General features: G+C 44.1%; 2 protein-coding genes across 2 annotated transcripts; both read right to left on the minus strand.

Annotated features, from left to right (window-relative positions):
- Nucleotides 1–190: 190 nt before the first annotated feature.
- LOC131968620 (E3 ubiquitin-protein ligase RNF182) lies at nt 191–8,275 on the minus strand. Its single transcript, XM_059329583.1, has 8 exons — nt 7,039–8,275; nt 6,711–6,811; nt 6,459–6,567; nt 5,796–5,949; nt 5,647–5,714; nt 2,887–3,011; nt 2,533–2,755; nt 191–681 (listed from the first exon to the last, which is right to left on the minus strand). Exons 3-8 carry the CDS (start codon nt 6,504–6,506, stop codon nt 502–504), a joined length of 798 nt encoding a protein of 265 aa, XP_059185566.1. The 5' UTR covers nt 6,507–6,567; nt 6,711–6,811; nt 7,039–8,275; the 3' UTR covers nt 191–501.
- Nucleotides 8,276–8,787: 512 nt separating this feature from the next.
- On the minus strand, nt 8,788–11,612 carry ube2c (ubiquitin-conjugating enzyme E2C). The gene is made up of 7 exons (XM_059329581.1): nt 11,467–11,612; nt 10,818–10,928; nt 10,691–10,718; nt 10,248–10,334; nt 9,955–10,159; nt 9,805–9,864; nt 8,788–8,938 (listed from the first exon to the last, which is right to left on the minus strand). The coding sequence occupies exons 2-7, from the start codon at nt 10,919–10,921 to the stop codon at nt 8,901–8,903; spliced, it is 522 nt and encodes a 173-aa protein (XP_059185564.1). The 5' UTR covers nt 10,922–10,928; nt 11,467–11,612; the 3' UTR covers nt 8,788–8,900.
- Between the last annotated feature and the right edge of the window lie 1,522 nt (nt 11,613–13,134).

Consider the following 13,134-nt stretch of genomic DNA (forward strand, 5'->3'; position numbering starts at 1 on the left):
TTTAATAAACAGAATTACAGATTCACACAAAGAAACATTTAAAGACTGTTAGTCTGAGCAGTCAGACAGACATCTGCTCTGATTGGCTGACAGCTATGACATCAGCTATATATATATATATATATATATATACACATACATACATATATATATATATATATACATATACATATATATATATATATATATATATATATATATATATATAATACATACATTATGCATACATATAAAATAAAAATACAATTTTTGTTCTCAGTTTGTCCATGAGGAAGTGACAAAGAAAATTTTCACAGTAAAACATCAGAGAAATACACTCCGCATCCCCTCTGTGATGATGTCACCACCTGAGGGGTTGGGGGAAGGGGGGGTGCTGGTATTCAGAGGGGGACGGGTTGGGGAGGTCCTGGTCCAGGTCCTGGTGTTGGTGTTGATCCTGGTCCAGATGCTGGTCCTGGTGTTGGTCCAGGTCCTGGTGTATCTGGTGGCTCCTGTGTGGTCTCAGGGCAGCGTGCGGCGTGCAGCAGCCGCCTCCAGTAGCTCGTGACACAGACACTGACAGAAGCCATACAGGACAAGCAGCAGCAGCGTGGAGGGAACCAGACTCACCAGGACCACACCAAGCCACAGCTGACCCGTCATCAGCAGGTAGATCCCCAGAGGCAGGGAGCTGAAGTACACCTGGACACACCACACACACACACACACACATTACATTACATGTCATTTGGCTGAGGCTTTTGTCCAAAGCGACTTACAATAAGATCATTCAACCTGGTGGTTCTAGCCTCAGACCAGAGCAACCAAGTAAGAACAGAACTTTAAGAGCCCACTGTAACCGCTACAGGAGTGATATACGTTAAAAATTTTAATTAAATTAGAGGAGTATGACTTAACCAAGGTATTGTTGCGGTGGAAGATGTCTAGGCTATCTGAGGTCCTGATGTCGGTGGTGAGCTTGTTCCACCATTTAGATGCCAGGAAAGAGAAAAGTCTGGAAGAGGTTTTAAGGCGAGTTGACCCCTGCAGGCTGGGAGTCGCCAGCTGTTTGGCTGATGCAGAGCGGAGAGGACGAGCAGGGGTGTAGGGTTGGACCAGATCCTGGATGTAAGCTGGGCCTGAACCATTAGCAGCGGAGTACACCAGAACTAGAGTCTTGAAGCGTATCAGCCACTGGTAACCAGTGGAGGGAGGGAGGAGGGGTGTTGATTGAAGACCAACCGAGTAGCTGCATTCTGGATGAGCTGCAGAGGTCGGATGGATTTGGCAGGCAGACCTGCCATGAGGGAGTTGCAGTAGTCCAGGCGTGAGATGACCAGCACCTGGACCAGGACCTGAGCTGCCTTCTGAGTGAAAAACGGATGCGGATTCTCCTTATGCAGCAAGAATCTGCAGGATCTGGTGGTCACGGTAATGTTCACAGTGAGGGACAGTTGGTTGTCAAGAGTCACACCAAGGCTTTTAGCAGTCTCGATGGAGGCAACCACTGTGTTCTGGACAGTGATGTAGAGGGCAGTGGTGGGAGAGCCCTTCCCTCTGACAGACCGGGGAAATGAAAGGATTAGCTGGGTGTCGTCGGCATAGCTGTGATAAAAGCCAATGCGAGTGAATGAGAGAGCCAACAGGTTGGTGTAAACTGAGCAAAGGAGCAGACCAAGGACAGAGCCTTGAGGGACCCCGGTGGTGAGTGGACTGGGTTCTGACACAGAACCCTTCCAAGTTACACGAAAGGTGTGGTCCTTGAGATAGGACTTGAGTAGAGAGAGAAGGCAGAGCCAGATATTCCCAGGTGGTGAAGGGTTGAGATGAGGATCTGATGATCAACAGAAAGGTCCAGTAGGGCCACCACAGATGAGAGAGAGGCCGCTTTCACTTTGTGAAGCTGTTCAGTCACAGCGAGAAGAGCAGACTCTGTTGGGTGGACCTAACCAGACTGGTGAGGGTCAAGGAGATTGTTCCCATGAAGATAGAGTTGAGAGAGTTGAGTGAAGATAGCTCGTTCCAGAGTTTTGGAGAGGGAAGGCAGGAGAGAGACGGGTCTGTAGTTGTCCAGTAACGATGGGTCGAGGGTGGATTCACCCTTGCCTCCTTCAGAGAGTTAGGAAACCAGCCAGTAGTCAAGGAAGTGTTGATTAGATGGGAGAGGAATGGAAGGAGGTCCGGAGCAATAGACTGGAACAGGTGGGATGGGATGGGATCCAGCGGACAAGTGGTAGGTGGAGGGACCAGGAGGTTTGTAAAGATGGAGTAGAGCTTCTTCGGGTTGGAAAATGAGGATTGGCTCTTCGTCTGATAGAAAGAACTTTTTTCAGCGGAGATCAAGCACAAGAAGGCAGCAAGAAGTGATTGGTAGTTGCATAGGTCCTCAAGATGTTTCGATTTCTGCAGTTTCCTTTCTGATGCCCGTAGAGAAGCTCTGGTTAGAGGACTTCAAGCTCCTCCAGAAATTCTCCCAAAGGACCAGGTGGGCGGTAGAGAACAACAATGGTTATTGGTGAGGGAGAAGTTATGTGTGTGTGTGTTGGTACTGACCAGGCAGAGCGCCCCCAGCAGGCAGCGAGGGACGCTGCGGGACGTCCAGGCGCGACACTTGTGTGCCGGCAGCCTGCAGGGGAGAGAGTCCAAGCTGGGGGGGCGGTACACCACGTTCAGCATGCTCAGCGAATCAGAGGATGGGGACTCTTCCGGCAGCTCCATGATGGTGATGACCAGACAGTCAGAGGAGCGGTGGGACGAGTCCACGCCACCGCCACCACCACCACCACCACCACCACCGCCACCACCACTGCCACCAACACCGCCAACGCCTGAGGGTAACAGACAGTCAGACAGTCTGGAACTGAGAAATAAAGACTTCAACATTCAATAAGAATTATCTGGTTACCTGTCAGACTGCTGGGGCTCAGCACTACCTCCTCTCCTCCTGCTCCTCCTCCTCCTCCTCCTCGCCGGGCTCGGTCCTGACATGACAAAACAGCCAGGATGTGTCGGTCGTCCTCCATCAACCACACCTGAAAGAGAGAGAGGTTATCTTCACCTCCTCCTTAATAGTAACACACATAATTATCAGATCACACACACACACACACACACACGCTCAAACACTCTCTGGTTTATTCTTCCATCTTCCTCTAGCTTATGTTTGTTTGTTTTTTATCTGACTTAATTTATTCATTTTTAGCTTTTTACTCATTTGGCGGTTTTGGTTTTCTCCCAATAAATATTAATATAGAAGAATGAATAAAGACTCTTCCAGTTAGACCAGTTAACAGTTTCACTGAAAATAGAACCAGTCTCACTGTATGTATCATCTAAATGTTATTTATTAACAATTCACCTCTGTGTCAATAATAATATGTTGTTCCTCAGAATCCAACTCCTCCTCCTCCTGAATAAACTTCCCCTTCTACTCCTAAATAAACATCACCTCCTCGTTAATAACCTTCACCTCCTTCTCCTTAATAAACTTCACCTTCGCCCTAATAAACTTCACCTCCTCCTCCTTAATAAACTTCACCTTCTACTCCTTAATAACCTTCACCTCCTCCTAAATCAATTACACCTCCTCCTCCTTAATAAACTTCACCTCCTCCTCCTAAATAAACTTCACCTCCTCCTTAATAAACTTCACCTCCTCCTCCTAAATAAACTTTACCTCCTCCTTAATAAACTACCTCCTCCTAAATAAACTTCACCTCCTCCTCCTAAATAAACTTTACCTCCTCCTTAATAAACTTCACCTCCTCCTCCTAAAAAAACTTCACCTCCTCCTTAATAAACCTCACCTCCTCCTCCTAAATAAACTTTACCTCCTCCTTAATAAACTTCACCTCCTCCTCCTAAAAAAACTTCACCTCCTCCTTAATAAACTTCACCTCCTCCTCCTAAATAAACTTCACCTCCTCCTTAATAAACTTCACCTCCTCCTCCTAAAAAAACTTCACCTCCTCCTTAATAAACTTCACCTCCTCCTCCTAAATAAACTTCACCTCCTCCTTAATAAACTTCACCTCCTCCTCCTAAAAAAACTTTACCTCCTCCTTAATAAACTTCACCTCCTCCTCCTAAAAAAACTTCACCTCCTCCTTAATAAACTTCACCTCCTCCTCCTAAATAAACTTCACCTCCTCCTCCTAAATAAACTTCACCTCCTCCTTAATAAACTTCACCTCCTCCTCCTAAATAAACTTTACCTCCTCCTTAATAAACTACCTCCTCCTAAATAAACTACCTCCTCCTAAATAAACTTCACCTCCTCCTCCTCCTAAATAAACTTTACCTCCTCCTTAATAAACTTCACCTCCTCCTCCTAAAAAAACTTCACCTCCTCCTTAATAAACTTCACCTCCTCCTCCTAAATAAACTTCACCTCCTCCTTAATAAACTTCACCTCCTCCTCCTAAATAAACTACCTCCTCCTCAATAAACTTCACCTCCTCCTTAATAAACTTCACCTCCTCCTCCTAAATAAACTTTTCTACTAAATAAAAATGTTTAGCTTTTTACTCATCTGGCGTTTTTGGTTTTCTCCCAATAAATATTAATATAAAAGAATGAATAAAGACTCTTCCAGTTAGACCAGTTAACAGTTTCACTGAAAATAGAACCAGTCTCACTGTATGTATCATCTAAATGTTATTTATTAACAATTCACCTCTGTGTCAATAATAATATATTGTTCCTCAGAATCCAACTCCTCCTCCTCCTGAATAAACTTCCCCTTCTACTCCTAAATAAACACCACCTCCTCTTTAATAACCTTCACCTCCTTCTCCTTAATAAACTTCACCTTCGCCCTAATAAACTTCACCTCCTCCTCCTTAATAAACTTCACCTTCTACTCCTTAATAACCTTCACCTCCTCCTAAATCAATTACACCTCCTCCTCCTTAATAAACTTCACCTCCTCCTCCTAAATAAACTTCACCTCCTCCTCCTAAATAAACTTTACCTCCTCCTTAATAAACTACCTCCTCCTAAATAAACTTTACCTCCTCCTTAATAAACTTCACCTCCTCCTCCTAAAAAAACTTCACCTCCTCCTCCTAAATAAACTTCACCTCCTCCTTAATAAACTTTACCTCCTCCTTAATAAACTTCACCTCCTCCTCCTAAAAAAACTTCACCTCCTCCTTAATAAACTTCACCTCCTCCTCCTAAATAAACTTCACCTCCTCCTCCTAAATAAACTTTACCTCCTCCTTAATAAACTACCTCCTCCTAAATAAACTTCACCTCCTCCTTCTAAATAAACTTCACCTCCTCCTTAATAAACTTCACCTCCTCCTCCTAAATAAACTTTACCTCCTCCTTAATAAACTACCTCCTCCTAAATAAACTTCACCTCCTCCTCCTAAATAAACTTTACCTCCTCCTTAATAAACTTCACCTCCTCCTCCTAAAAAAACTTCACCTCCTCCTTAATAAACTTCACCTCCTCCTCCTAAATAAACTTCACCTCCTCCTTAATAAACTTCACCTCCTCCTCCTAAATAAACTTTCCTCCTCCTAAATAAACTACCTCCTCCTCAATAAACTTCACCTCCTCCTTAATAAACTTCACCTCCTCCTCCTAAATAAACTTCACCTCCTCCTTAATAAACTACCTCCTCCTTAATAAACTACACATCCTCCTTAATAACTCACCTCCTCGTCAGGGACGGGGGTCTCATGGCGACAGAACGGACAGCTGATGATGGACGGCGAGGATTCACCTGAGAACCAATCAGAGTAGTGTTCAGGTAGAGGTCAGAGGTCAGGTAGAGGTCAGAGGTCAGGTGTTGACCTGGACTCACCCATGTCCAGCAGCTTCTTCAGACACTTGGCGCAGACTCGGTGCAGACAGCCAAGCAGTTTTGGTTTCCGGCTGCGAGCGTCATATCGGTTGTAGCAGATTTTACACTCGAGTTCCTCCAGAGTGTAAACCAGAGACTGAGCCCAGGTCTGCACCTGAACGAACCACGACACAGAGTTAATGACCCTGAACGCACCACAAGAGAGTTAATAACCCAATAGCACCACAACAGAGCCAATGACACTGAACTCACCACAACACAGACTTCATGACCCCAAATGCACCACAACAAAGAGTTCATGACCCTGAACGCACCACGACAGTTAATGACCCTGAATGCACCACAACAAATGGTTAATGACCCTGATCACACCAAAACAGAGTTAATGACCCTGAATGCACCACGACAGTTAATGACCCTGATCGCACCACGACAGAGTGAATGACCCTGAACACACCACAACAAAGAGTTAATGACCCTAAACGCACCACAACAGAGTTAATGACCCTGAATGTACCACAACAGAGTTAATGACCCTGAACGCACCACGACAAGGAGTTAATGACCCTGAACCCATCACGACAGAGTTAACCCTGAACGCACCATGAGCCTGTTCTGATGTGATGATGTCTCACTGCAGTGAAAGATGATGGGAATTCTCACCTTGGCGTCCATCTCCGGTCCAGGCTCCGCCTCCTTCAGCAGGCTCATCCTATTGGTCTTCACCTGAACAGGGGGGAGGGGCTTAACTCCACCTGAGGCTGTCAGCTGACTGGAAGACAAACCATCAGTTTAATTTATTGGATTTAATTATTTTCATGATGAGGTTCTCTCTCTCTCACTCTGTGTCAGTGTGGAACCAGGTAGCTCCAGGTGGAGAACCTGTCTGCGGTGCTTCTATACGAACAAACTAACCGTTACATGTTCTTAAATTAAGTCTCGTCTGATTGGTCCATTTTTCTCTGCAGGTACCCACCTGCCTCCAGATCAGCTGATCAGTCTGAGGGGACGCCCATCTACAGAGAGACAGACAGGTCAGAGACATACAGTTAGAGAGACAGACAGGTCAGAGACAGACAGGTAGAGACAGACAGGTAGAGAGACAGACATGTAGAGACAGATAGGTCAGAGACAGACAGGTCACAGACAAACAGGTCAGAAACAGACAGGTCAGAGACAGACAGGTAGAGAGACAGACTGGTCCTGATTGGTGGATTGTAAATGCTGACGTGTTGCTGCTCACGTGCTGGATGAAGGAGTTGAGTTGCTGGTTGCTGAAGATGAAGTTGAGGTATGCGTTGCTGTTCAGACTGAAGCAACCATCAACTGTCTGGTTGCTCGTTTCTGTTCATGTAGTTGCTGTAGTGAACAAAGAAACATGGTGGGTGTCAACTATTTGTTTCAATGTTGCCATAGATGTAGTTGCTGAGGGTTCAGTTGCTGAAAGTTTGGTTGCCGCAGTCCTTAAAACTTTTAGGTTGAAGCAATCTGTGATTTTTAAACACCGACAGTCTTGTTGCTGGTTGCTCTTCATGAAGCAATATGTTGTGTGCCAAATATCCTAAATTTATTTCCAAGTTGCCGCAGGTTCAGTTGCTGTAGGTGAGATTAGTAAACACTACATCTGGTTGCTCTATGTGTAGTTGCTGCAGGTTCTGTTGCTGCTGTCAGGTTGAGGCAACATGGTTGTCATTAAACAAACTCTGGTTGTTAGTTGATGCTGGAGCGCTGAAGTCTCCTTAGGTTGGTTGCTGTAATCTCTCTGAGGTTGCTGTAGTCTCTCAGGTTGCTGTGGTTGCTCTAGTCTCTGTGGTTGCTGTAGTCTCTGAGATTGCTGTGGTCTCTCTGTGGTTGATATTGTCTCTCAGGTTGCTGTAATCTCTCAGGTCTCTGTGTTTGCTGTAATCTCTCAGATTGCTGTGATCTCTCTGGTTGCTGTAATATCTCAGGTTGCTGTAGTCTCTCTGTGGTTGCTGTAGTCCCTCAGGTTGCTGTAAACTCTCAGGTTGCTTTGGTTGCTGTAGTCTCTATTCTCTCAGTTTGCTGTGGTTGCTGTAGTCTCTCTATATTCTCTCAGGTTGCTGTAATCTGTCTGTAGTCTCTCAGGTTGTCGTAATCTCTCAAATTGCTGTAGTCTCTCTGGTTATTGTAATCTCTCTGTGGTTGCTGTAGTCTCTGTGTAGTCGCTGTGATGTTGACGCGTTGCTGCGGACGTTGCCTCCTCTTCATTAACAGTTGGTGATCGTCGGTCGCCTCCGCAGCATCAGCAGCTGAGAAGCTAACAGGCTAACAGCGGTGTGTCGCTGTGTCCGGTCCGTCTGTCGGTCTCTGTCCCCGTGTCCCCGGAGTGTCCTCCGGGTCTCCGGAGCTGCCGTCTGTGACTCACCGTGTCTCTGCTCACTGCAGCGCGCGGCCGGTGGCGGGAGCACGGGTTACTATGGCAACCGACCTGCAGAGGGATGATGGGAAATCTGACTGATCAATAACCATATCATCGATAACCTGATCAGCTGGATCTGTTGTTTTATTTCGAAGGAAGCATGTTAAGAGACATAATTATCGGATCACACACACACACACTCCAAACACTCTGCTGGTTTATTCTTCCATCTTCCTCTAGCTTGTTTGTTTTTTATCTGACTTAATTTATTCATTTTTAGCATTTTACTCATCTGGCGTTTTTGGTTTTCTCCCAAAAAATATTAATATAGAAGGATGAATAAAGACTCTTCCAGTTAGCAGTTTCACTGAAAATAGAACCAGTCCCACTGTATGTATCATCTAAATGTTATTTATTAACAATTCATGTCTGTCAATAACATGTTGTTCCTCAGAATCCAAGAGAAGTCGAAATTTTGATTCAGCATTTTTAGAATTGAGAATATAGTACATTTTATAATCAAGTCATACTATTAGAAAAATAGTACAATTCCCAGTATAATTGTCAAAATAAAAGCCCATCATTTATCTGAGTAAAAAGTTTATACACACACACAGTTGAATTAAGAACTTTATTGATAGGCGGCGAACAACAAAACAACATAAAAATATTGTACAAACAAAAACAGACGACAAACAAACAGAAGAATTAAACAAGGTGGCTCTTCACTTCTGGAACACAGCGTGTAGATGAGCTTTAAAGGCTGAAAGAGACAAAAACAACTGTTAGAACGCCAACTCCCATCAGCCCTGGCGGCACGTCTGATGTCATGCTTCACACAGCAACAAATATTAACAGAAGTGACGTCACTGATGTACAGTAGAACACGTTTGAAGATATTTACATGCTTTAATGTTTTCACACGCCCAAGCCTCAGAACACGTTCACCTCCTCACCCGACACGTTCCAACATCACAGACGCATTCCAACGACACCCGACGAGTTCTAAAGCCCCCCCGACACTCTGACTCATTAGGCGCATGGATTATAGTGAAAAAAAAGAATTCTGACTGAAATTTTATTTGCGTTACAGCCAAGTCACGTGCAGTGTGTGAAACATGTTCCAGGTTAGGTTACTTGACACCTGCTTAAGAAATACTAATGCAAAAGAATTCAGCACCAAATGCAGCAATCACATTTAAAAGCTAAACCAATACGGTTTTCACTATTGCTTATAAGCTAACAGCTATCTCTGTAGGAGTACAGTGTGTATGTGCTGCTGCTGGAGGTGTTCACTTAGCGATCTCTGTTTGTTTACAACAACCACCGGACACAGTCAAAACTGTTGCTAAGCGATTAGGCTACGACCAAAAACCATACATCACCTCCGGAGTATAGTAAATCCCCCTGGGTCCCTTTTTGAAATGTAAACACGTAGAGTGAGCGGGCATTTGAGAGGGCGTGGCCTTAGACATTGCCGGCGGCCACTCTTTACCCTAAAGGAAACACTGCTATAATGATCTCATAAGTGGCCTCTGTAAACTCCAAATGACGGAAATCCTTTGTAGCGACGGAAAACTTTAATCCATGTAGGCGCCCCCCGACACTCGGACTCGGCTGTGGACTCACCTTCCTGGTCATCCCAAAGGGCAGCAGCTGTGGCGTTCAGAGGACTCTCGTTGTTTGGCTCTGAAACAAACCAGATTATTATTTTGATTCAAAAACGTTTAAGTTTAAAGTTTAGTGTTTTTCTTAACGGAAGAGGCTGGTCCTGGTTACCTCCTAGCAGGCTCTGGATGGACAGTAGGATCGAGCGGACATCGTACAGTGCCGACCATTTGTCCTTCAGGATGTCGAGGCAGATGAAACCCTGATCGTCCACGTTGGGATGGAAACAGGATGTGACAAACTTCACGCGAGGAGACTGATATGGGTAACCGGCCGGGAACTCCAGAGACAGCCGGTACCTGAGGCCCTCGTAGACCTGAGAGACAGACAGGTCAGAGACAGAGACAGCCAGGTGCAGTCGTGATGTCACTGAGATGAACCAATCACATGGCTGCGGTACATACCGTTCCCGCCGGCCCTTCGATGGTTCCCACCCACCGGAAAAGATTATCTGACTCCGGGAACGCCGAGATCCCCTTATCACCTGACGTCTGACATCACAGAGAGGCAGACAGGTCAGCGCAGAGAGACAGACAGGTCAGTGAGGTCATCAGGGAGACAGACAGGTCATCACAGAGAGACAGACAGATCATGAGGTCATCAGTCTAAAGTTTGGACTCATTAAATGTTTATTTATTTTTTTTATCATTTTCAACGTTGGAGATTAATATTTTAAAGAATCCGAACTATAAGGAACTCATGTGGAATTATTAGTAAACAAAAATGTGTCAAACAAACCAGAAGAGGTTTTATATTTAAACACTGACACTGTTGTTTTTATTAAATGTTCAGATTCATCTACAATAAAAAATAGACTGGTGTATAAAAATTAAAAATATAAACTTACCATCAGAGTCATGAGCTCCTGCTGCAGCCTACACACACACACAAACAAACACACGTTACAATACTAACACACCTGTCTACTGACAACAACAACAACAACAACAACAGCAGCTGAACCCAGGACTCACCGTTTGGTGACGGAGCCTCTGGCGGCGCTGCCGCCGGTCTCGCTGCCCTTCAGAGCCGCCGTGGAAGAAGCTGCTGCTGCTGGATCCATGTTCTGAGAGGCCATACTGACACTGACAGACAGACAGGTGATCAGACAGACAGACAGGTGGTCAGACAGACAGACAGGCAGGGTTACTGATGTAATGTAACCAAGTACTTTTCCTCAGGAACAGCAATACTTGAACTCTACTGGAGAATTCCATGTGATGTAACTTTATATTTCTGCTTCTCATCACTTATCTGAAGCTTTAGTTTAAAGATTCAACATGGAAACATGATCATGTGCATTATAATAAACCAAAGCTCAGAACAGGCTATTAACAAGTTAAACTGACAGCAGAAAAATTCATCAATAAAAATAATGATAATTATAATAACAACAATAATAATAACACACACAGTTACCGGACAGAGACACAGTTAATCGGTAGTTTTAGTCGGTAATCTGTTAAACGTCGGTTCTGTTGTAGCATCATGCTAACAGTAAGCGTTAGCTCCATCGGCTAACGGAGGTTAGCTTAGCCGTTAGCCCGTTAGTTTGTTTTTGAACGCAGAAAGAAACAAACAAGAAATAACAAACACATTCAGGATGAACCAGGCGGGACTCACCGGCTGTGGTCTGTCTGTGTCTCGGTGGTTCGGTGTGTGTGTCCGGTGTGGTAAGGTGTTTGTCGGTGTGTTTCTGTTAGCGCTTCGAGTTGCGGATTCAAACTCAGCTGCTCCCGCCCCCCGGTTTAAACCGGCTCTTCCTCGCACTCACAGCCAATCAGCGTCCGTCGTTCAAAAACAAACTGACCAATGACAGAAATGCAAACGCAGAGAACAGCGACGTGATTGGACCGGAGGGACGACCGGAAACATCAATGTTGACGTCACAAACGAGTCAATGACAACTATGACTGTTGTTTATATTTCCTATGGCATATCGATTAATCTTGGACAATATTTATGACCAACTTATACTTTGTCTAAAGAATGTACTATCTGGATTTACAATGTATGAAAAAAGACTTGTAATTAATATTATCTATGCAACCTCATTATATATGGGCTTAAATGTGTCTAATTAATACCTGTAAATGCACAGAAGGTGATCTACAAATAGTCCTTGATTTGCACACGTTTTGCTATCCACAAATACAAATTTCTTATTTGTAACTTATATTTTGGTTTTTACAAATATGTGTGTTTGTAAATTTATTGTGTATTTGTAAATACACAATTTCCATTTTTTTAAAACAGAAAATTCTGTTCGTGAAGTTTGACTCTGCATTTGTGAATCATCAATCACACACACGCATGCTCTTTCCTCAAAGACACACTTTTGAGACGTTCTTGACAAGATCCACACATATCCACAAACAAATAGCTTGTGATTCACAAATGGCCCGCCCTCCTCAACCAGTGTTGTTGCATACAAATATTCCTTCCACAAACACATATTTAGGATTTGTAACTTGTGTGTTGGTTAGTGTTATCATTGTTTTCATTTTATTCTCATGGTATAGGTGCTAATGTAATGTAGGGCAAGGAAAAATACTTTTACTTACGGAGGATGGTGGCTGCTCTCCATCTTTGGCCATGGCTTTACCGCAAAATCGAAAGTTAAGTGTAAGTCCACCTTAAGCAGAGTCCAAACCATAGCTACATCAATGTATATAACAACACTGCCACCTATTAGTTGAGGAGGGCAGGCCATTTGTGAATCGCAAGCTGTTTGTTTGTGGATCTGTTGATTTTGACAAGAATGTCTCAAAAATAAGTCATTAAGAAAAGAGATGTGTGATTGGCGATCCCCAAATGCTGAATCACACTTCACAAACAGAATTTTTACAAATGCCTTCTTTTTTTTACGAATACACATCTATAAAAGCAAGAAGCTCCTGTGTGTGTGTGTGTGTGTGTGTGTGTGTGTGTGTAGATGTGTGTCTAGGGCATATCTCGCTAACTGTTAGTCAGACTGACCTAAGATTTTGTATGTGGCTTGTGCATGGCACGAAGGTGTGCATCCTCGATATTGAAGATTTTTTAATTCATTTTTCAAAATATCATTATTTACGTAGGACGTGCTGCGGCATTGCACTGTTTCCGATCTGACGCCTTTTGGGGAGCTCCGCCCCATTGTGTGATAGGCCTACACCTGGTCAGTAACCCAATTTGCTCTGGATTTCCGGGCCTGACTCATCTTATCTGTAGGTCTATTTAGCCTACCTACCTTTCAAAGTTTTAAAGTATGCTACAAGGTTTGATTTTCCAATAATATTCGAATAGTTTCCA

Source organism: Centropristis striata, chromosome 3 (assembly GCF_030273125.1).
Source record: "Centropristis striata isolate RG_2023a ecotype Rhode Island chromosome 3, C.striata_1.0, whole genome shotgun sequence".
NCBI lineage: Eukaryota > Metazoa > Chordata > Actinopteri > Perciformes > Serranidae > Centropristis > Centropristis striata.

What these genes read in the sequence shown, in the direction of transcription:
- ube2c (XM_059329581.1), bottom strand. Translation starts at nt 10,921, where the DNA reads ATGGCCTCTCAGAACATGGATCCAGCAGCAGCAGCTTCTTCCACGGCG. An exon ending in TCGAAGGGCCGGCGGGAACG is followed by an intron (nt 10,160 to 10,247) that starts GTATGTACCGCA and finishes TCTGTCTCTCAG; the next exon opens with GTCTACGAGGGCCTCAGGTA. An exon ending in CCTTTGGGATGACCAGGAAG is followed by an intron (nt 8,939 to 9,804) that starts GTGAGTCCACAG and finishes TGTCTCTTTCAG; the next exon opens with CCTTTAAAGCTCATCTACAC.
- LOC131968620 (XM_059329583.1), bottom strand. Translation starts at nt 6,506, where the DNA reads ATGAGCCTGCTGAAGGAGGCGGAGCCTGGACCGGAGATGGACGCCAAG. An exon ending in GAAGAAGCTGCTGGACATGG is followed by an intron (nt 5,715 to 5,795) that starts GTGAGTCCAGGT and finishes ATTGGTTCTCAG; the next exon opens with GTGAATCCTCGCCGTCCATC. An exon ending in TGCTGGGGGCGCTCTGCCTG is followed by an intron (nt 682 to 2,532) that starts GTCAGTACCAAC and finishes TGGTGTGTCCAG; the next exon opens with GTGTACTTCAGCTCCCTGCC.